This window comes from Echiichthys vipera (genome assembly GCF_963691815.1).
Source record: "Echiichthys vipera genome assembly, chromosome: 5".
Lineage (NCBI taxonomy): Eukaryota > Metazoa > Chordata > Actinopteri > Perciformes > Trachinidae > Echiichthys > Echiichthys vipera.
In genome coordinates, this window is record NC_139830.1 from 1,586,658 (window position 1) to 1,610,965 (window position 24,308).

General features: G+C 45.4%; 1 protein-coding gene across 2 annotated transcripts; it reads left to right on the forward strand.

Annotated features, from left to right (window-relative positions):
• Positions 1-5,937: 5,937 nt before the first annotated feature.
• clip3 (CAP-GLY domain containing linker protein 3) lies at positions 5,938-24,308 on the forward strand (the record flags this gene model as incomplete). Of its 2 annotated transcripts, XM_083913997.1 has the most annotated exons (14): positions 5,938-6,319; positions 9,192-9,331; positions 10,992-11,085; positions 11,245-11,406; positions 11,794-11,912; positions 13,076-13,312; positions 14,258-14,308; positions 14,484-14,619; positions 15,333-15,488; positions 16,407-16,541; positions 17,149-17,272; positions 17,450-17,517; positions 17,651-17,723; positions 18,323-24,308. In XM_083913997.1, the coding sequence occupies 14 exons, from the start codon at positions 5,938-5,940 to the stop codon at positions 18,375-18,377; spliced, it is 1,932 nt and encodes a 643-aa protein (XP_083770123.1). In that variant the 3' UTR covers positions 18,378-24,308. The 2 variants fall into 2 exon arrangements, with proteins under 2 accessions (XP_083770123.1, XP_083770124.1); XM_083913998.1 differs by lacking the exon at positions 14,258-14,308.

A 24,308-nucleotide genomic window follows, 5' to 3' on the forward strand; every position in this document is an offset into this window, starting at 1 on the left:
TAGCATAGTGAGCATGGTTAGCATAGTGAGCATATTTAGCTCTCTGTGGTTGGAGCAGCTGGTTCTTATAGTTAGTATGTTTAGCATACTTAGCATGGTTAGCACAGTTAGCCCTCTGTGGTTGGAGAAGCTGGTGATCCTGAACACGGTGGCTAACAGCTAACTGTTAGCACAGAGCTAAAGTCTTCCAGACAAACAGATTTTGACAGTTTGATGAAACTAACAGATCAGATATCAGCTGAAAAGACTCACTTACCAAAAGTTTAACACGAGGAAAGAAACTGCGCCACAACCACAGGATAAAGTGAAAGTGAATCTGACACCAAGACAGAAGAAGAGGGACTAACCACAAAAAGAGAGAGAGAGAGGCAGGGGAGAGAGAGACACCACCATATACACATGTGATATGTGATGGAATAGAAATACTTTATTGATCTTTATTAACTTATACAATGTACAGTACATCAGTAAAGACTTTAAACTTATGATACTTATTAATCCATCACAATATAATGTGTGATTTAAGTGATCCCTTTAGTTATAATGTAATATAATGTGCATATTTTTACATAGTTAAATTGTTTCTATATATTGTTATGTACCATTTAGTACATTGACTAAATTAATTTATAAATAAATAAATAAAAAGCAGATTTAGTACATTGGCTAAATTAATTTAAAAATAAATAAATAAAAAGCAGATTTAGTACATTGGCTAAATTAATTTTAAAATAAATAAATAAAAAGCAGATTAAGTTCATTGACTAAATTAATTTAAAAATAAATAAATAAAAAGCAGATTTAGTACATTGACTAAATTAATTTAAAAATAAATAAATAAAAAGCAGATTAAGTACATTGACTAAATCAATTTAAAAATAAATAAATAAAAAGCAGATTTAGTACATTGACTAAATTCATTTAAAAATAAATAAAAAGCAGATTTAGTGCATTGACTAAATTAATTTTAAAATAAATAAAAAGCAGATTTAGTACATTGACTAAATTCCTTTAAAAATAAATAAATAAAAAGCAGATTGAGTACATTGACTAAAGTACTTTAAAAATAAATGAAAAGCAGATTTAGTACATTGACTAAATTAATTTAAAAATAAATAAAAAGTAAATTAAGTTAAATAAAAGACAAGTGTAAGATCATTAGTAAACATACTGAACAGTAGTGGTGGAGGCAGCTCCCGTGTTACAGCTCTGACATCAGAATAACTACCATTAAATTAACATTTAAATAATAATAATAATAATAAATAACTCTCTAATTAAGATCATGCAGACTGATCAATGCCACAACATTCAAATAAATAATATTTTATGATTAATATGAAATGCTGCTGAAAAGTCCAACACAACAGCAGCACAGACAATTGTCTTTTATCTGTTTCCCTGAGCCACTCCGTTTATGCTTTATTATATATATTTGATTTATAACCCTATACGTGACACGTGACCTGAGAGAGAGAGGGAGAGAGAGAGAGAGAGAGAGAGAGTGAGAGAGAGCACCAGTGTTGTTTGTGCTGAGGATCACGGAGGAGAGAGGCTCATCACAGAACAACCAGCGGCTTGTTTTCAGGTAAAATCGCCTTTTCCGCTGCAGCTTTTGCGACACGTGATTATTGTTTATGATGAGTTGCTTATTGATTATTATGAGTGTATCGTGTTTGATGCTTTTTTGAGAAAGATGGAGATGCTGAAGCAGAAAGATGGAGATGGAGGGAGAGAGAGAGAGAGAGGGGGCGCTGTTCAAAACAACACCCTGAAATAAACACGCGTTTCTTCTGTTAATCCTCATTTACTGATATTTTAAACACATGCACCGTGTGTTCTGAACACGTGGGTGCGTGTTAGAGTCATGCATGCACGGGTTTGGTGTTTTTAAAGCGTGTGCGTGTGTTCATTGTGTGTCAGCGGGGCGTTTTTCCCCCCGTCCTGCCCTTCACTACGCACATTGGCACAAAGCGCGACCCGGAGCCGTCGCGGGTTGCGTCTCGTGTTTGTTTCATCCGTGTGTGGATCATTTAAAGATGGCAGGTGGGGCTGAAGCCGTGCAGGACGCGCTGTCTGCTCCATGTTGGTGTTTTTCTGCGTGTTTACTGTCTCCCCCGCTGTCGTAAAATGGAGGCTGGATGGAGATGGAGCAGCAGGAGGAGGAGGAGGAGGATGCTGCTGCCCCGGCCTCCCTCCGCCTCACTACCTGCTACACATCACATGCTTCCCCCTCACATGAACGCAGAGAGCCTTTGCGTGGTCTTTAGGATGAGCTTAGTGTTGGTTATTACCTGTGTGTGAGAGACAGGGCAGTTGCTAGGAATTCTGGGCCCCCTGAAAGAATATCGGTGTGGGCCCCTCTACCCTATTCCTTGCCACCTTCAATTGTATTGTTTTTCAGTGTTCTGCTGTGGGGTCAAACTCAGATGAAGCAGGCACTGCTGATTCTGGAGCAGCAGAGGATAAAGGTTTATTGGTAAATTATATATATTGTATATAATAATGGTGGGCGTCAGTAGCTCAGTCTGTTGGGACTTGGCTTGAGAACCAGAAGGTGACTGGTCCAAGTCCTGATATGGATAAAATATTTTTAAACCATTCAAAAGTCAGTGTAAACTGTCCAAAATTCTAAATAGTCTTTTTTTTACTTTGTTGTTGTCAAAAAAACAGAACAACGACAAATCTTTGAACAATTAACTTTTTTTTGTATTTAGACTATTCAAATGTCCCACTAATGACACATTTTACAAGACCACATTGAACACATCATGAAAACGTAACTGACCTTCGTCAGATGCTCATAATTACTGAGTAGAAATTGAATGGGTCATAATACAATTGAATGCAGCCTCTGAATGGGCGCTTACTGGAGCACTGTCCGACAGTGTTATGTGCGAAACACACAGTCACGGTGGTAGCCCCTAAATTAGTAACGTTCAGTTATAGCTACTCTAGGAACCGTCGCTCTACAATGACCTGGCGATTTTTTTTTAATGAACTGGCGACCTGTCCAGAGCGGGGCCCGATGACAGCTAGCGTAGGCTCCAGCCTGCGCCCCGTCAAAGGTAATATTACAGACATTAAATGAATGAACAAGCAGGCTAATTGTTTAAGCCGCCCTCGGTAGTTTACTCTCACCATTCTTAAAAAAAAGGTTTTGATGTCTTGGGCCCCTGCTCTGCTGTTCCTACACCTGACCTCTTTCTCAACTCTTTTCTGGTGTCCAGACTTGTGTTTTTTGGGGGGCATACTGACTCTGCTGCAGTTAGCTTCTCTACCGGCTAGCACTTAATTCCGATGAGGAAGAACCCCGGGAAGAAAGAGCCGCGGTGTGGACCAAACCATTTTCTAAGAAGGGGCCAGGGGGGTTATTGAATAGAATAAACATATATATAGAGTATTGTACAACTTGTGGCTTTGTTTTAATTCGGATTCATTCGTATGAATGTATATTAGTTCAGTGCATAATCATTTTGTCATAGAGGCTACTGGAGCAGTGTGTGGGCCCTGGCTGGCTGTGGGCCCTTAGAATTGTCATCACCTTTCCCCCCTATACGACGGCGCTGGTGAGAGATGCTGCTCCAGGACGGATGCACTGGTTCATACATGTCAGTTTAAACGCACAGGCTGAAGGAATATATAACTATTCTGTTACTGATGCATGGTGCTGTTGTGATTTTCAATAACACGTCTCATATTGTTAAAAGGTGTGTGTGTATGGTGTTATGGTCAAGAAAGCTGGGTCAGGACCCAAAGAACCAGGTCCAAGCGTGTGAACTGTGTTTCCTCAGGAGGGGGTCTGGAGTCTCCCTTAGAGAGAGGGGGAGAAGTTCAGCATCCGTGAGGAACTCGGAGTAGAGCCGCTGCTCCTTTGCGTTGAAAGGAGCCAGTTGAGTTGGTTCAGGATCATCTGGTAAGGATGAACCATGGGCGCCTCCCTAGGGAGGTGTTCCAGGCACGTCCAGCTGGGAGGAGGCCTCGGGGAAGACCCAGGACCAGGTGGAGAGATTAGATCTCCACACTGGCCTGGGAACGCCTCAGGATCCCCCAGTTAGAGCTGGTTAATGTGGCCCGGGAAAGGGAAGTTTGGGGTCCCCTGCTGGAGCTGCTGCACCTGAGACCTGATCCAGGATCAGAGGCTGAAGATGAGATGAGATAAAGACACGTACAGTCCCTGACTTAATGTACTTGAGTTACATCCAACCACTGATTTCAATGCAATTTGAAGTCGAATTTGATTTTGGTTGACTTGTGAAGGTCTGATGCAACTGATAGCAACTGTTAGCTTAGCATGTAGCTGCTGCTGCAGACAGTAGATGACTCAGAGCTTCTGTTGGTGTGGATTGAACTGAAATAAAGAGGATGTTACTGGTTCCTTACTGGTGTCAGTGCAGTTGATATAAACCCACTGTTCAGTTCCAGTATAAGAAGGACCTCACCTGGTCCCAGAGACTTGAATAACTGCACTTAAACTTCTTGAATTTATCAGTTTTAAGACATTAAGTGAATCTTTCACTTGAGAAAAACATGTTAGAGATATGAATTCATGTGTTCACTGGGATGTTTGTGACGATAGAGGAGAAGATGGAGGTTTGTGCCGGATGGATTTCAGCATCTTGTCCATTTGCTAAAGAGGAGAGTTGATCTAATCCAGTTCGGCCTGTCGACAGAGAATGACGGACAGGGAGCATTAGCATTCGCCCTTTAAGCCACTGCCATTATAAGTGCGACGTGGTTGGTCAATGAGCTTCCTTTCTATCTGTTTTCTCTCTCACACTAACACACACACACACACACACACACACACACACAGAGAGAGAGCTAAACATAGCATTGTCTGGTGATGCAGAACAGAAACCAAGAGGCTGGAAGAGAGAACAGAACAGAGCTGGTTTAATCTGAATCCAGTCTGCATGAATCCTCACCACACCCTCTTACTGTGGGGACGGTGTGGTGGTTCGTGGGGACTGGTCCAGAGGCCCGTTTCATATTTTACCAAATCAACAAGGCTAATTTCAGTTAGTCTGACTCATTTTCAGTTGAATCAGTTCAGCAGCATATTTAGCATAGTTCCAGCTCAGTTACAATGGAAACGTATAGGCATCTGGCAGATAATCTGGTCCTGAGCAGGCTAACTTAGGCTACAAGCTAACTTTGGTGATAACAATGAGGCTTACTTAGGCTATCGGCTAACTTGTCAGGCTAACTATCAGGCTAACAGACAGATTCACTTAGGCTACAGGTTAACTTTTGGGCTAACTGCCAGGCCAACTATCAGGCTAACTGTCAGACTGACTATAAGGCTAACTGTCAGACTGACTATAAGGCTAACTGTGAGACTGACTATAAGGCTAACTATCAGGTTAACTGTCAGACTGACTATAAGGCTAACTGTCAGACTGACTATAAGGCTAACTGTGAGACTGACTATAAGGCTCACTGTCAGCCTAACTGTTGAGCTAACTGTCAGACTAACTATAAGGCTAACTATCAGGTTAACTATCAAGTTAACTATCTGACTAACTGTCAGCCTAACTGTTGGGCTAAATGTCAGAATAACTATCAGACTAATTGTCAGACTAACTTAAGCTATCAGGCTAACTGTTCAATAACTTTCAGACTAACTGTCGAACTAATTGTCAGGCTAACTGTCAGACTAACTATCAGGCCAATTATCTAGCTAACTATCAGGCTAACTATCAGACTAATTGACAGACTAACTTAAGCTACAGGCTAACTGTTTTAACTTTTATACCAACCATGGAGTCTGTTTCCGTCTGTATTTATTGAGCCTGACAGGTGACACATTACATGCAAGCAGCAGGAATGTTTTGACACTAACTATGCATGATCCTTCAAATGTATCATAAATATCTGAGATCATTAAAAGCGTCCCACTTCTCCCTGACAGGCCCAGCTGCAGCATCCTTCACCATGACTAAAGAGGAGAACCTGGAGGTGCAGGAGAAGGAGAGGCACGACCGGGAGGAGCAGGAGGAGGGGAGAGTCCAGAAAGAGGAAGAGGAGGCACTGACCGAGGAGGAAGAGGAGGAGGAAGAGGAGGAATGTGAGCTAGAAGAGGAGATAGAAGGGGAGGGGAGGGCGGAGGTGGGTGAGGACGAGGAGGAGGAGGAAGACGAGCAGGAAGAGAGAGAAGAGCGGGAGGAAGAGGAGGATCCACCGGCCGGCCAGGAGCGTGACGCCAAACCGGAGCCCGAGCCGCTGTCCGTGTCCGAGTACCAGAGTCCAGTCCATGAGCCACGCCGCCGAGCCATGGTGCACCCCTCCGCCCAGGCACCACTGCCCAAAGACTACAGTACGTCATACCACCTTAAATACACACTGTCATACCACCTTAAATACACACTGTCATATCCCTTCCCCCAGGTATCCTTTACCTAGAGTCTATGGTAGGTCATACCACCTTAAATACATACTAAACGTCCCTGTGCCCAGGCTCCGTTTCCCATAGCTACGTTACGTCATACCACCTTAAGTATATACTTTCCTAACACCTTAAATCAACACTCATACCACCTTAAGTACAATCACTCATATCTCTTTGCCCATGTTTCCTTTACCCTGGTAGTATGATACAGCCTTCAATCATACCACCTTAAATAGGTCATAACCAAGTATATGCTGTCATAATAACAACAAATACAACTTCTAATACATACTACCATACCACCTTAAATACATACTATCGTATTCCTTCACCCAGGTAAGATTTACCTAAAGAATATGGTAGTTCATACCACCTTAAATACACACTGTTACACCATCTTTAATACTAAGCACTGTTATACCACCTTAAATTCCATACAGTCATACCACCTTAGATAGGAACACTCATGCCTCTCTGCCTAGAGACTCTGACAGGTCATACCACCTTAAATTAACACTGTCATACCACCTTAAATACACGTTGACATACAACTTTAAATACACGCCGCTCTACCACCTTAAAAACACACATTCATACCCCAACGTCTGGGAACCACTACCTAAAGAGAGACTACAGTATGTCACCTTAAACTCAAACTGCTATACCACCTTAAATACCCACAGTCGCACCCATATAAATTAAATTGGATAGAAAGGACGTTTACATTCAAATCAACATCGCAGAATAGAGTGGCCATTTTTATGTGTACTGTTGCAATCTAACTTCTGTGTAAACTTCCCCAATACCCCAACGCCCGGGGAAAACCCCTACGCAAGGACCACCGTAGCTCATACCACCTTAAATACATACTGTCATATCCCAAGTACCTAAAGACCATAGCAGGTCATAAAATACATAATGTTATACCTCTCCACCCAGGCCTTGCTGCCCAAGGACCGTGGTATAACATACCACCTTAAATCATATATCTAACCAAAGTCGTGTAGTATGCCATACCACCTTAAGAGCATGCGGTTTGCAAAAGACATTGAGTATATTGTGAATATGAATACTGTAGGATATCGTTTATGTTGTTGTGTCACCTGGAAAGGCACATGTTTTACGTACCTGCCTCTAAAACAACGACCCATGGTCAGTGAACCTCAGCAGAATCTCCATGTGGCGTCACATAAAGGGCACTTCACACACACGGAGAAGCTGAGTACGGTGGTGGAGGAACTCACCTTCCTTCAGGAACTCAACCGCTCCGGAACGACTCCTGCGTGGACGACAGGCTCGTTGGTATTCATGACACAAACTCGGAGCAGAGCAGCTCCATTATCCAGCAGCCTGACACTCTGCTCTCTGCCTCAGTGTGAAACAGAGAGTGTGTGAGGCCCCGTTCAGACAGAGACGATCTAGAAAGGAAACCCAAAAGTGGCGTTGTGTTCTCACTTTTTATTCCGCGTTTAGACGAGCGTCTTTGGGGGGGAAAACTGCGAGAATACAGTGACGCAAAAGTGAGTGAAATCCGATGGGGTACTGTGAAGCGCTGCCACGCAACAGCACCCAGAGCTGCGTAGAAACTTCCTTCTGCTTCTCTCCCTAACAGCGGAGAAGCAGGGCGCCGAGGCGGAAGAACGGAAAGTAAACAGGATTCCCTCAGTAGCTGTAAACGAAGAGGGAAGAGCGCGGCAAGGAATCACCGTCTGTCGGGCATATTGGGAAAATGTGGCGAACGGAATAATGATCTTTCTGACCGAAGCGCAGCTCGTTTATATTAGGCTGTATACAGATGGAGACGATCTAGAGAGGAAACTCAAAAGTGGCGTTGTGTTCTCACTTTTTATTTTAGACGAGCCTCTCTGGGGGGAAATCTGCGTGCACACGGTGACGCAAAAGTGTGTAAATGTGATGTAGTGTGCACGTCAGGTGTGTAGGTGGAGCTGTGGAGCGCTGCCACATAACAGCACCCAGAGCTGGTGCATGCTGGGAAACGTCCTTCTCCTTCTCTCCTTAACAGCGGAGAAGCAGGACGCCGTACAGCGTGACAGGGATCTGCAGCACGGTCAGAAACCCCCAAGGCCGCATAAATATGGCCACCATTTCCTCTTTCCAGCTAACAACCATGTTGCTAGGTTACTGTACATACACGTTTGTATTGACAGCGTGACGGTAACGGTCTGTGGAAGAAAACCAAACTAAATGAGAAACAAATGTAACACTGTTGCAGCGTCACCCCTGTGTGAAAGAGTCCTAATTCACACCTCAGTATATTTAGTTGATAGCTGCTTGTGACACGTCCATCAAGCGTGCAATGAAGCGAGGCGACCACTCTCGGGCGACCACGCCAGGTCAATGTTCTGAGATTTCTCACCACCAATAAAAAAAAACAAGAACACTGAGGCTCCGTACTCCAAACCAAGACGCTAAACTTTGCTTTTTTCAACCTCGGCAAAGGCAACATGTCAGATCTGCTCCTTCCTTCTGACCTTTCACAATAAAAGCCCAAAAATTAGTAACCGTTGAGCCGATCTGGCGGGCCGAACACATCGCCAGTATGAATATTCGCAGTCGAGCATTTTGCAGTTTCACTCTCTTCCTGAAATGACCAAACTTTTCACAGTCTGGGTGTTTTAAAGCCTGCAAACGAAGCCGAAAGGAGGTGCAAATGTTTAGTTTTCTCTCAGAACACTTCAAAACAGTACAATAAAAGACTATCATGGATTTTTTTGCCTACGTTTTCTTACCCAAGGGGCGTTATTTACCTCTAACGTTTCTCACCTCCATCCGTCTCCAGCCTTCACCTTCTTCGACCCCAATGACCCGGCCTGTCTGGAGATCCTCATGGACCCTCGGACCACCATCCCGGAGCTGTTCGCCATCGTGCGTCAGTGGGTTCCCCAGGTGCAGCACAAGATCGACATCATCGGCAACGAGGTGAGAACAAAAATGCACTCACGGCGCCCTCCCACTGTGCGTCCGTCCCGTGCCCCGTGCTTTAGGGTCCTTGTCCCCCCCTCCAGGCCCGTTTGTACTCACACTACCTGGGCCTCGGAGAATGCTTCTTGCTGCCTATACGTCATCACGCCGTAACACGTCACACGCATTGATGACGTCATGGCGATGCGTGGCTTTGTTTCCAGATCTTTCCGTAGACCTCGAGTTACCTAGAGTTTTTGTGCGTCTTGTCGACTGTTTTTGAATCTTTTCATCGACCAAATCTGCAGGCCTTTATTGGTCGGGGGAAAGAAGAAGCGAAAATAAAGCAATAAAAAAATAGCTTTTCAATCATGGCAGGACTGCAGCTCTCACTGCAATTGTCATTGTCACATTGACCTAGATTCAGTGCTCTGAACACACACACACACACACACACACACACACACACAAACACACACATATATATGCAGATAATGGACAATGAACTCCCACTGAGCAGCGTTGAGCTGGTATTAGAGCTGCGAGATCAAAGAACATTTAATTGTGCTCGAGACCAAGCGGTAACCCCCAGGGCTGAGAAATGAAGCCAACGTGAAAAACTGCAGTTCCTTAAATGACCACTGGAGGGTCCAAGAGACTCAATCCACAGTTTCAGCCTGGTACAAAACTACTTTAATTTTACTATTAACCATCAACTAAGGAAGCCCTAAAGGGTCATGCATGCATACATTTAGTTTCCCCGGTTTCTTGTGATAGCGAGATAATTAATTTTAGAGCTATGAAAGGAGATGTCCATCACACATCTACTTAGATGAAGCTACGAGAAAAATTAATCTCGTTATCACACGAAAACAAAGCAAATAAAAAGTATGCATGTGTGTATGACCCTTTAGGGCTTCCGTACGTTTGACTTTTGTTCCATCATCAAATCAGACACACATCAGTAAAGATTTTCAACTTGATTAATTCGTTCATCAAGATCTGATGTGTGATTTAAGTGTTGACAATTATTATTATTATAATTATTATTAATATTAATATGTGGATCCCTGCTGTGCAACATGGTGTCACCCGTACCTGGGATATTTAGGCTTCACTTTATACAGTCGGGGTTAGTGGAGCTCCATCTTTATTTACAGTCTGTGGGATAAAGTGGTGCAGGGGGGTGGGGGGAGGGGGGCTCTCCCATGACTCAGCAGGAAGCTGACTCAGCCTGGAGGAATGAAACTGTGACTCGGAAACAGGATGATGGAGCGAATTCTCATCCACATAATCGCTGACATTCCATCTCATTAACTTAAGCACCAACTTCCTGCACAACGTTGTTTTAAAAACCTCATCTCATTATTTTAATGTGGACTTGTTGGAATGAGTACTCGTTGTAAATGATATCACGGAGAGCTGAAAGAGCTTCAGACGTTGTTAATTTAATATTTAGCTTTTAATCCGATATTTATGATAATGCATTCAGTTCAGTTTCTAACAGAATACCTAAACACCTAAATATTAGGCCTGCTCTCAGCACGCTGTTTTCTTCTGGTCATCATGCAGATGCACTGAGACGACGTTGGCGCAGGTGCAGGACTGAAAATGTGTGAAACTGCACTGAAGCGGGAACAAAACGGCGTCTTTGAGCTCTCCTCTGTGTCCCCCTCAGATCCTGAAGCGTGGTTGCCATGTGAACGACCGCGACGGTTTGACCGACATGACGCTGCTTCACTACAGCTGCAAGGCCGGAGCACATGGAGTCGGTAAGACACTTGATATGGATCCAGTCGGTTCATGTAACTTCACTGGAGCACTCGTAGGAAGGTCATCTGTACACGACGACCCTCTGACCGTAGAGCAACATTCAGACACAAGATGTGGCGTCAGGACGTGTGTGTGTGTGTGTGTGTGTGTGTGTGCAGGTGACCCGGCGGCTGCTCTGCGTCTCAGCAGTCAGCTGATCGCTCTGGGCGCCGACGTGAGTCTGAGGAGCCGCTGGACCAACATGAACGCTCTGCACTACGCCGCTTACTTCGACGTCCCGGAACTGATCCGAGTCCTGCTGAAGGCCACTAAACCAAGAGGTACACACACTCACACGTGGACGGATACTGACGGGGCCTAACAGGCGCAGGCTCAGGGGCCCAGAGGTGTCAAAGTGGCTTCCCTAGCCTTCATCTGCCAGGAGGAGACACAAACCGACTACAAAGAGACGCAAAATGACTACAAAGAGACACAAAGCGACCACAAACGGACACAGAACGACTACAAAGAGACACAAAATGACAACAAAGAGACACGATTAAACCACCAAGAGACACAAAAAAACACAAAGAGACACAAAACAACTACAAAGAGACACAAAACGACCACAAAAAGACACAAAACAACCACAAAGCGCAGTGTTCAGAGTGGGGTTTTGTGTCGTATTGCAGAATAAAAGTCTTCTTCTTCTGTTGTTGCGTCCACAGTGTTGAACTCCACCTGCAGTGATTTCCACTACGGCACGGCTCTGCACATCGCTGCCTCCAACCTCTGTCTGGGAGCAGTCAAGTGTCTGCTGGAGCACGGAGCCAACCCCTCTGTCCGGGTACAGGCGCCTTATTTGACCTCACACTCAGTTTTCATCATCCATCGTTTTACGTGTATTAAAGGAAGATCTATCACGGTCACGCCCTCGCACACACACGTGTAGGAGGCTTTTATTCAGGCACATGTTCATGTCCTGACTAAGGCCGTGTTTACACGACAACGCTCGTCCTGTTTACTTTCTTTTCTGTCGCCTGGTATTCAGCTTAAATTCAGCGGGTCCTCTCGTCTGATGGGGGGTTGAATGGCTTTGACCAGGAGGATAATGTGTGGCTCCCACGCCTCAACTGAGGGGAGACGGGAACGGGCGGCTTACAGTCTCTAGGAGTTTTAGCTTCATTTAACGTAATCATAAAATCACACACCTGCACTGTGTACTGCGTTTATCCGACCGCACCCTTAAAAACGGCCCAAACGTGGATCGGTGGATCGATGAACACTCAACACCCTCGATCACTGCCAGTTTGTCCTCGTAGCGGAAAGAGGCGGGACTTAATTAAAACTGGAAAATGGCGACATGTCAACAGACAAAAGCAACAAACACATCGCTGTTTACTGTAAACAGCAATTCTCTTTGTGAATGTAAGTAAAGTTAGACGTGATTTCCACTACCACTCCACTGTTAACGGATATAAATGGTTTTAGGTGGTTTCGGGCGGTTTAAGGTGATTTTCAGTGGTTTTTAGGTTGTTTTAAGTGGTTTTTAGGTGGTTTCAGGCATTTTTAGGCAGTTCAAGGCAGTTTTTAGATGGTTTTAGGTGGTTTGAAGGCTGTTTTGGGTGGTTTTAAATGGCTTTAGGGGGTTTAAGGTGGTTTTCAATGGTTTTAGGCAGTTTAAGGTGGTTTGAAGGCGGTTTCAGGTGGTTTTAGGTGGTTTTAAGGGGTTTTAGGTGGTTTAAGGGGTTTTTAGGTGGTTTTCAGTGGTGTTTAGGGGGTTTTGGGCGGTTGTAGGTGGTTTGCTGAGTCAGAAGAGTCGCTGGAAAACAGTCACACTCCTCACATTCATTTATTAGTTCTGTTTTATTATGAAAAATATAGAGTATTTAGATCCCTCGTGCATTTTCGGCTACGACCACTGGGGGCATCAGTGAACCAACCGTGCCCTGATCTAACTCAAGAATTATCCGCCTCTGTCTTCTTCCTTTCACTTCTCTCTCCGTGCAGAACGAGAAGGGCCAGGTTCCCGGGGAGGTGGTTCCCGACCCGATGGACATGAGTCTGGACAAGGCGGAGGCCGCCATGGTGGCCAAAGAGCTGAAGCAGCTGCTGCTGGACGCCGTCCCTCTGAGCTGCAACCTTCCCAGAGCCACGCTCCCCAACTATGACAACATTCCTGGAAACCTGATGCTGACCTCGCTGGGGCTGAAGCTGGGGGAGCGCGTGATGCTGGACGACATGAAGGTCAGAGGCTCAGGGGGTCGGATACATACGGACACGGGGAATCGAGTTTGTGGTGTCTGAAAGCAGCTGATGTTTGGTTTCGTTTCGTTTCTTGTCCACAATGTGGAAATTTGTCTTTGGTCTCATAAAACCAACAAGCAGGACGGCAACAACAACAGCAACACGTAGACGCAAACATCCTCAGGGCAAAAAGCAGGACAGCCGTGACAATAACGATAAAGATGCATCAACGGGACACGGTGTTCAGGGCTCCACTGGCGTTCGGGATGAAAGTATTTTAAAAATATTACGATTTGCCCTGGGTGCCTTGTATCGTCTACTAGAGGGAAGAAGTTCAAACTCCCTGTTGAGTGAATGAGAGGGAGCATTTGCACTTCCTTGTACCTACAACTTATTGTCCGAGGTCTATGGAAAGATTTGTAAACAAAGGGACGCATTGCGATAAGTTTAGACGACAAAAGGTGACGGTTAAGTTCATTCCTTCATTCATCGTCAACCACTTGTCCCTGTCGGGGTTTCGGGGGGGGGGGGGGGGGGGCTGGACGGTTAAGTGGTAAGCATAATTATCGTGTTGATCAGAAGTTTTTTATTCTCGCTGGCTCGACTCACAATCATTCAATTAATTTCCACTAACCTGAAATAATTTATCTGCTTCAGCTTTTTGAGTGTACGACATGCTCTTACTCTGAAATAATTTATCTCAGGTGAGCCTTTATTTTGGCGGGTAAAAAACATCTTTGCTGCTACAGAACATGAACTGTCCTCCTGCCTGCTTCCTCGTATTAACCCACCGACTGTCGATAACTTCCTCATACAGCCCCGCTTCTAAATCCCCGAAATACCCCTTCTTTAAAGTGGTAGATGTTTTTATTGTGATCAGCTGCCAGTTTGTCCTTCGCACCTTCACCCTGTATGAGCTCTGAACAGTGTGTTCTCACTGTGTAGCTCCAGAGAGACCCGAGCAGAGACGACAGCCCGGCTGCGAACCTCAGACAGGTTGGTTGTTGGGGCGCCGGCTGGAACGCAGACTAACTGACCCGACAAACATGCCCCTCCCTGTCTCATGATGATTCCACATCTCCTCCCTTTCCACTTCATACATCACGGATTGTCCGCCTGCAGTCGTGTTTCACCGCTAACGTCAGATCTTTTATCTGTGTCTCTTTTTCAGTCCGGCACTCTGAGATTTTGCGGCACGACGGAGTTCGCCAGCGGTCAGTGGGTCGGCGTGGAGCTCGACGAGCCGGAGGGGAAGAACGACGGCAGCGTGGGCGGCGTCCGCTACTTCATCTGTCCTCCTAAACTAGGTAAAGGGGCCTTCACGTGATCGGCTCTTATCACCGTGCTCACCGCGAGGTTGGGCGCAGTGAGCCAACGAGCCAGTCAGCGTCGCTAGACAACAACAACAACACTGGTTGCCTACGAAACATGAAATTGGGGCAGCAGTGGCTGGGAACCGGACGGTCGCCGGCTCTAGTCCCTGTGTGGACCAGGAATGGAGCGTGGACTGGTGGCTGGAGAGGTGCCAGTTCATCTCCTGGGCACTGCTGAGCAAGGCACCGAACCCCCAACTGCTCAGGGCGGCGATCCATTTGGCATCCCCCTCGCTCTGACATCTCTCCATTAAATCCATGTATAAAGGTCCTGTTTGTGCATGTGTGTGTATTTCGGGCCTGTGTGTGTGCGTGTGTGTGTGTGTGTGTGTGTGTGTGTATATGTGTGTGTGACATGAATAATAACAGAGTGAAAAAGTTGAATTTAATTAATAAAGTAATAAAAAAAACTTTTAAAAAATCGGTTGGCTTTTCGAAAGGTCAGCGGCAACAAGGTCAAAGTTCAACGGGTTTGAACTTTGAGCGCAGCGGCAGAGAGGCGTCCGTAGGAAATGAAGGAACGGCCTGCATTTTTTACCGCGTGTCCTGGGCATGAGCGGCTGCTGCCACTGTCGGGATGATGGTGGCGTTGCTCTGCGTCTGCTGGCCTTGAGGTTTACGTTTGTTCATCTTTTTCCGCCCTGCAGGGATTTTTGCACCCGTGTCGAAGATTTCCAAAGCCGTGGATCAGACGCCTTCATCTGTCACCTCCACCCCGAGGACCCCCCGCATGGACCTGGCCTCCCGCCTCGCCGGGAAGACCAAGAAGGAGAAGGAGAAGAAGGAGAAAGAGAGAGAGAAAGGTAACGTAATGTCAGTTGTGCAACAAGTTGATTCAATCTGATCGGTCAACAAGGCAACGTTATAACGTCCGGAGCAAAATCAAAAACCAGTAGGCCACAATATTCACACAAAATAGATTTAGTTTTATTGTTCATTTTGATTTATAAAGCAGCACATTCTCTTGAAAACATTAATAAGCTAAATATTGTTCTACACAGGGTGCGATTTGTGAAAAACAGATGTTTTTGAAACGTTTAATGACATTTTTCATGAAAATAAATCACAAAAACACGGTTGAACTCCAACATATTTATATTTAAAGTGACTTGTTAGTCTTATTTTCTGCTCAGGGACTATTCATGTGGTATTCATGTACCAAATCCTAACAAAGGTTACCTCAGGACCCTTTAGGTAAAGACCACGCTCTATGATTCATTCAGGATTTACAGAGACTCAACAATTCCCCCATGAGCAGCAACAAGTCGCACTTTATTTTATAAAAAAAATTACAGTACGCTCCTTTGTGTTGAAAGGAGCCAGTTGAGGTGGTTCAGGATCATCTGGTAAGGATGAACCCTGGGCGCCTCCCTAGGGAGGTGTTCCAGGCACGTCCAGCTGGGAGGAGGCCTCGGGGAACGCCTCAGGATCCCCCAGTTAGAGCTGGTTAATGTGTTATGTGTTTAGTGTTTATATGTGTGGTACTTATTTAGTTTGGGAAACCTCACCATCTCTACAAGCTAACGTTAGCTCAATTTGCCCGTCATTGTTTGCACTTCAGTGATGCTAAAGGGCCGAGGCGCCCGGCTGCGTTGTCGTGCTAACGATCATGGTAGCTCGACCGCTCTCGGAATATCGTTTAAATCTCAAAGGGGACTCTTTTGGAACATTTATCCCATGATTCGCTGATGAATGATTATTTGTCTGCTGTACGTTCTCAGCCCAGAAGAAGAAGAAGGCGTCTGTAGCCAGTCTGGATCCGGAGGGATTGAACGTGGAAGTTGGAGATCAGGTTCTGGTGGCAGGACAGAAACACGGCATCGTCCGCTTCTACGGAAAGACCGACTTCGCTCCAGGTCTGTTTGCTGAAGTGCTCCACTTAAAGCTGCATCCTCTCCAATGTCCACTTAAAGCTGCATTCTCTCTAATGTCCAGCAGGAGGAGACTCCACTTAAAGCTGCATTCTCTCTAATGTCCACTTAAAGCTGCATTCTCTCTACTGTCCAGCAGGAGGAGACTCCACTTAAAGCTGCATTCTCTCTAATGTCCACTTAAAGCTGCATTCTCTCTAATGTCCAGCAGGGGGAGACTCCACTTAAAGCTGCATTCTCTCTAATGTCCAGCAGGAGGAGACTCCACTTAAAGCTGCATTCTCTCTAATGTCCAGCAGGAGGAGACTCCACTTAAAGCTGCATTCTCTTTAATGTCCAGCAGGAGGAGACTCCACTTAAAGCTGCATTCTCTCTAATGTCCAGCAGGAGGAGACTCCACTTAAAGCTGCATTCTCTCTAATGTCCAGCAGGGGGAGACTCCACTTAAAGCTGCATTCTCTCTAATGTCCAGCAGGAGGAGACTCCACTTAAAGCTGCAGCAGTGGCTTCCTACGCACATTTATTTATTTTTCAGTCCGTGGTTTTTAGCGCCTCAGTGATGATGTGACCTGAGCTCTTCGTCTCCCCGCAGGTTACTGGTTCGGCGTCGAGTTGGATCAGGCGACGGGGAAACACGACGGCTCTGTGTTTGGAGTCCGCTACTTCAGCTGCCTGCCCAAATACGGAGTGTTCGCTCCGCCCTCCCGGGTCCAGAGGTAAGACGCCAAAACAACCTGCTTCAGTTACACTCATCACGACTAATGCGGCGCTGGAGGTTCCGGTGCTGGTCCGTTATAACCCAGAATAACATTTACTTCCTCTCGGGGTGAGTTCACCGTGAAAGTGTCGTAATGTCTCCTTTAAACCGAGTGTTTGTGTTTCTGTCGTGTCAGAATCGGAGGTCCCAAAGAAGGATCACAGAACGACAACTCCATGGTGAAGAAAGTCCACCAAGTCACCAGTAAGTGTCCCTTCCTGTCCTCCATGAGTGAGAATAAGAGACGTGGTGGTGAAGACTACAACTCCCATGATCCTTTGCTGCTTCACCTGCTCATCAGTGTGTGTGTGTGTGTGTGTGTGTTTGTGTCCTGCAGTGTCACAGCCGAAGCGTAACTTCAACACGATGCGTTCTCCTAAAGACCTGACCTCTGAGAACTCCATATCCAGGTGAGGACACACACACGCACACACACAGGGACGGACACGGACACACACACATTCACGAACACGCATACACACACACACACACACACACGTGCACACACACACACACGCACACACACAGGGACGGACACGGACACACACACATTCACACACACGCACACACGCACATGCATACACACACACATGCATACACACACACACACACACACACACACACAGCTGTTGAATGTACATTTTTATATTTCTACTAATTATTGTATTTTTGTTGAATATTGTAAAAATATAAGTGAAGGAGCTGAATAACAACAGTCGGTCGTGTGATAAAAAACTATATATACCTGACTGTGGACATTAATATCCTCTTCCTCCTCCTCTTCCTTTATCTCCTCTATCTATTCCCTTTTTTCCTCCTCTTCCTCTCTTTCCTCCTCTCTCTCTTCCTCTCCCTCCTCCTCTTCCCCTCTCTCTTCCTCTCCCTCCTCCTCTTCCTCTCTCTCTTCCTCCTTCTCCTCTTCCTCTCTCTCCTCCTCCTCCTCTTCTTCCTCTTCCTCTCTCTCCTCCTCCTCCTCCTCTCTCTCTCTCTCCTCCTCCTCCTCCTGCAGGTTGCTGTTCTGCTGTTGGTTTCCGTGGATGCTGCGTGCTGAGATGCAGTCCTAACCGCGCTCTCTTCCTCCTCCTCTCTCGCTCTTCTTTCTCTTCATCTTTTACATCTCTTCTTTTCATCTCTTCAGATATTTACTGTCGTCAGTCAGACCTCTCGTAGTGAAGCCCCTCTGCTCTTGTACTTTCAGCCCAGAACCCGTGAATTTAGCCGTCCTATAGCAGAATCTATAGTGCCTTGTATCTGATCAAATGTCCTGTATCCTTTAAAGAAACTGAGGATCCCCCTGAAACATTCTCTTTACGCGTCTCATCGTTAAGTTATATCGCGTCTTTATTTACACCTAACATCTGTTCGCGCTGCTGCATGCTTGTTTTTTTCCTGCTGCTCGATTTGGGTCCGACACGAGTACCTGAACGCAAAATCTATCTTTATACTGAGTCTTCACATCGCTGGTTTTGTGCAAATTGAGCAGCGCGGTTACTACAAAGTAAGTCTGCGTAAAAAGACGCGTAAAGGGTCGAAGCAAATTCATGCCGTGTGCAATCAAAGTCTTGCAAGTAGAGCGCGGTGTGAGCGCAACACTCGTAAAAAAAACACAATGATGCACAGCTCAAAAGCGTTGCAAAGACAACCCTGTGTGCTAAAATACAAAGAAACTGCCTTCTCCAGTTACGGTGGAGGTTAGCGTATTCTCCAACTGACACGTTCTTTTACGTGGTGACCTTTGAGGATCCAAACTAAACTACTTGGGTAGAAAAAGACGCGTAAAGAGTCGAAGCAAGAATTCATGGCGCGATCCGCGTGCAATCAAAGTCTTGCAAGTAGAACGCGGTGTGAGCGCAACATTGGTAAAAAACACAATGATGCACAGCTCAAAAGCGTTGCACAGACAACCCTGTGTGCTAAAATACAAAGAAACTGCCTTTGGTGGCGTATTCTCCAACTGAAACGGTTTTAAAAGACGCGGTAAACTTTGAGAATCCAAACAAAACAACTTAGGTAGATTTAGGAAATGATGACAATTACGTACGCACGTGAAGAAGTGAAGCTCCACGTGTGAAGTTGTCCGTCATGTTAGACTTTTACGGACGAGTGTAAAACTCAGAAACAGAGATCGCAGTTTAGTTGTCCGTACTCTGCAGACGCAGCTGCCGTAGGAAATGCTCCACGTGTGAAGATGTCCGTAGCGTTCTGGCTGCTGCTTCCTTCGCTTCGCACCTGACCCCGAACACAGAACACCCGGAAAACCTCCGTAACTCTCGACTGCATGCTTTAATCTCAGATGTCAAAAACGAAAACAGGGTTAATCCGCTGCTGACTGTCTTGTATTCTATCATAGTGTTACGGTCAGTTGTATTTTTTTAATCTTCCAGCTGTGCGTTAAACAGTTTCTACGGATGGAACTCCGCTCTGTAGCTAGTCAAGTTTTATGTTTCATCACCTTGGAAAAGAGTTAATTAGTTCTGTAGATAGACGTCATAGTGACTGAGCTGTCATTATTACTCCAGACTATTACTCCATGTAGGTAGAGTTCAAATACAGTATATCATAGAGATGTTATAAAGAGCTGCAGTCATAATCTGTCCTTAACCAAAAGTGCTAACACACCTAAAACGATGACGTTCTTTGACGCAAATTAAAAAAATAAGTTTTCCGCTCAGATTCATGGGATATTAAAGTTCTCGTGTCGCCGGCGTCGAGCTTAAAAGCTTGATTTGAAGTTGATGTGAGCTTTAAAACCACATTGAATCAGTTCAGAGTTGAATATTTGTTTCTAACAGTCAGCTGTGCAGCTCTCCGTCAAACATTCATCTCCTCCCTGTGGAGGTTTTCCACAGGTTCAACCCCTGGACACGCTTCGTGACAGTGTTCCCCTCTGCTCCTCTTCCTCCTTTTAAATAAGACTTTGCTTCCTTTTGTGAACGTGAGCAAAAGACGAAACAAAAACACGCGTTTGCTTGATGTTAAGAACTGTAACTGAAAACAGCAATATGTAAACAGCGCACCCATCTCTCTGTGTGGAAGTGGTTCTCGTGTTAATGTATCTTCACACTTGTTCGGAGAGATGAACACGCTCACGCTCTGACCGCAGGGGCTGGCGACCACGAGACGCTCAAACTACGAATGGGTGAAGGAGGTCAGTCTTTGGGGGCTCGTCTGCACCGTAGTGACTGGTCGATTCAACAGTTCAAGAGCCAGAGAGAGTTTGTGTTGATCTACAGGGGACTTTACCCAAAGTTTACATCTAAATTACAAACGTTTAATGACCAAGAGTTCACTTTTATTCAGACAGATTGAGTTTGTTTAACAACTCCTAAGACCACAGGTGTAGTTACAGGTTCATTAATCTCGTTTGAGCTCTTTAGGCTCAATCGTGTTGTCTCTGGATGTAAAACACAAACGGATATTGTAAAACTCAATCTGTGTCCATGTTTATGTGTGAAAACTGCGATTGTAACTAGGGATGTTCGATATTGGCTTTTCTGCCGATATCAGATATTCCGATATCGTCCAACTCTTAATTTCCGATACCGATATATGCAGTCTTTGCACACCAAAATTCATCACATATCGACTATTATGGAATTACCACATTATGCCTAATTTTATTGTGATGCCTTCTGAATGCAACACAAAACTGTGTGGTTTTCCTCGGTGTCGGCTGTTGCCTCTCTTCATCACTTTGCTGCACAAATGTAGCGAATAACTGGGTGATCAAATTTGATGTATTAAAGGTAGACGCCTTGTTTCCTCCTCTCATAACCGACACCTTGCAGTCATGCAGTCAAATCGCAAATTCACTGTTAGCAGGTGACACTTGGAAATACTTCCAAACCACGGACATCTCATGCTCCGAGCGAGCTGAAGCTTGTTAGCCACGGTTAGCAACCTACGAGTCTACCGCGTTGTTGTTGTTATACGTCATCAAGCACGCGCCTGTAAACGTCCCATGTTGCATTCATGCAGACTCGTAAATGCTGACGCCTACAGAACAAACATCGGTTGTAAAAACCCGATACCGATAATTCCTGATATTACATTTTTAACTCAATATCGGCCTAATTGTAACTGTAAATTATGCTTTTTTTTATAATTGTTGGGTTAAAAAGACCCAAGCAAAACAACTCTTTAGGATCTCTTGAGTTTTGAAATCCACCAGTCAGTCGGTCAGTTAGAAACGTTCAGACTGACAGCAAAGAACCATCGAACTAAACTTCGTAATTGGTTCTTTCTGTGTATTTCTGTCGGCCTCGGCTAAAGGAAACACTTTGTGCTTGCTCCCGCACACTGCTGCTGATAATTGTCCTTTTTGTGCCCATGAAATCAGCTTCAACATCGTACTGATAACGACAGCGTTCACGCTCATCGGCTGCAGAGTTTAGTGTGTTCGTACCAACGTTAACGTCCAAGCTTCACCAAACGAGACGTCTAAAGAACAAGCGGTGCGAGTTGTACTTCACCCAACTCTTAAGTGCGGTTTAATGAGCTTGTTGAGGTGCAGAGCGCGTACAGGAGAGAAATGTAAATGAGGTGAGGAAAACCACCTTTGTTGGAAAAAACAATAATTTGGTAAAGTGATTTTTCAGGTGTGAACGATTCCTTAAACAAGACAGTATTCACCGGAAACTACGATCTATCCTGTTAAACTGCAACACATTTAAATTGTGTAGTTTCACGGTTGCGCAAAATGTCCCTTCAAACTCATGTTCTGGGACGAGATGACGTTGAAGTTGCATACACGGCCGATTTTAGCATTTCCCTGAGAAGATTAAGTGAACTTTCTATCCGTCTAACTGAAGTCAGACCTTCAGCCACTTTTCTAAGGGCGCACTCACACTGTCCTTCCGCACCGGGCCAAAACAGGTTTTACGGGTCAAGCCTAGTGCGTTTGACCAGTGTGAGTGCAACCGCTCCACGCATAACTGCGGTAAGCGGGTTGTCCACAGCCCGCCTGGGAGAGGTGGGCTTTAGTAAAGCACGTTTGCACGTGTACAAGCACGAGCGTGCGCACGTGTACGGGCCCAGGTAGTGTGAGTACAAACGGGCCTGGCGGGGGGGACAAGGACCCTAAAGCACGGGGCACGGGACAGAAGGACAGTGTGAGTGCGCCCTGAGATGCTCCTGCGTCAACAGCAGAGGCTCTGAGTTACTGAAACTGGCTTAAAAATATTCTGCAAGACCATTTCTGGAAACTCTTTAACCCGATATGCAGACGACTCACAACTCTACCTTCCTACGTTCACGCTGTCGGCTTCTTTCCCCCGCCGTCCCGTCCAAACCTGAACAAAAGAGCCTGATGAACAGAAGTAGCTCCATATGTCGTAGTTTTTTGTTTTGTTTTTTAACTTAATATACAGGAAGTTGTTTTGCTATAAATGCCGTTTAATGCTCAAGCTCAGAATGAGCCGGATGTGCTGACTCCTTCGACCTCGGTCGAGCATAGATGTGAGTGGACCACAGTGACGGTGAGGTTTGTCTTTGTACAGTAAACGTACAGTACAGTCATTATGTCCCAGTGGAGCCTCTGTGGGTTCGAACATGGTGTTCTTACTGCTGTGTAAATGTGGAGCGTTCTCTGGTTTGGCCACACAGTGACACTAGTGAGTCTCTTGTTAATCACAGACAAACAAGCTTTCCTCATCACATTCTCTCTGTTGGGTTTGCTCCATTTAAAGGACTCTGCTGGTTTTGCCTGTTTTAGCTCTTTAACTACAAACTGCTGTGTATTTTCTGCTGACTCACGTTTGATTTCCTTATTTGTGGGCTGCCTTTGGTTCCTGTTGATTACTAAGAAAATCAACATGAAACCTGCTGCACAAACCTTTCAATTTTGTCAGAACGAAGTCACGTTTGATACCCGTTAAAGACGTTCCTGTTTGGATCGTTCAGCCTCACCAACGGCTCATTCAGACAAGTTTCCTGGGTCCAGGACGACACACCTGTCATGATATAGTTGCATCCCCCAGCAGTAAACCATAAACTGTATGAAATATGGCTCTTGCAGTTTATATTTGGATTAAGATAATACTCTCAAACGTCATGTAAACACCGTACCGAGTTCTCATACCCGGGTTAACAGGCCTAGATAACTCCTTCTGTAATCAGAGTATTCGTGCATGTTAATTTAGCTTACCCGGAGTAATACGGGGTTACGCGTCTGTGCACGCTCCATGGGTCATAACCCCCCCCTCCCCACTCCGCCGCAGTGGCTTTGGACATGGAAATAGAATAAACCAGGAAGTAACATAACAAGCCTCACCTCTAAACCGAGGGTGGACTTCGCCATGGCAACTTACATCACTACCAACAAGACCCGCTTCTGACGTCATTCTGTCCAAAAGTCGTCCGTGCTCTCCGCGCTGTTGTGATTTTGGCAAAAGGTCAGCGTGAAGAAAAAGACGTACTGTATTCAGACTTGTCGTACGTTGGTGGAGCGCCGTCTGCACATTCTTCCACGCTCATGTAAACAAGCAGCACTTCAGTAATCTGACTATTCCCTTAACCGGGGAGAGAGCGCTTTCAGGTTACTGCTGTGACGGTAGACGCACTGATTGTGTACACGAGGCGCGACTCAGAAATAAGTCCCGTAGATCTCAAGAGCTCCCGCTCGACAGCGCACGTCCTCGAGTCCTCAGCGACCGTTCGAAACATCCAGAGGACAGACGGACAGAAAGTGCTCAGCAGGGATGTAAAGTATTTGTAGTCGATGAGTTAAAACATTCAGAATCAGCGTTTTTGTCCTTTAAATCCTCTGTATTCGATCGGTGTGTGTGTGTGTGTGTGAGAATATAACGTCAAAGTCATTGTCATGGAAACTAATTCAGCACCAGTTGTTTTAACATGAACACGTCGTAAGAGTATACAGTATATAGCCTATATTTTGATAACTTCACTAAGTGTACTTTTTGTTTCTCCGGTTTTGTAGCGTGTGTGTGTGTGTGTGTGTGTGTGTGTGTGTGTGTGTGTGTGTGTGTGTGTGTGTG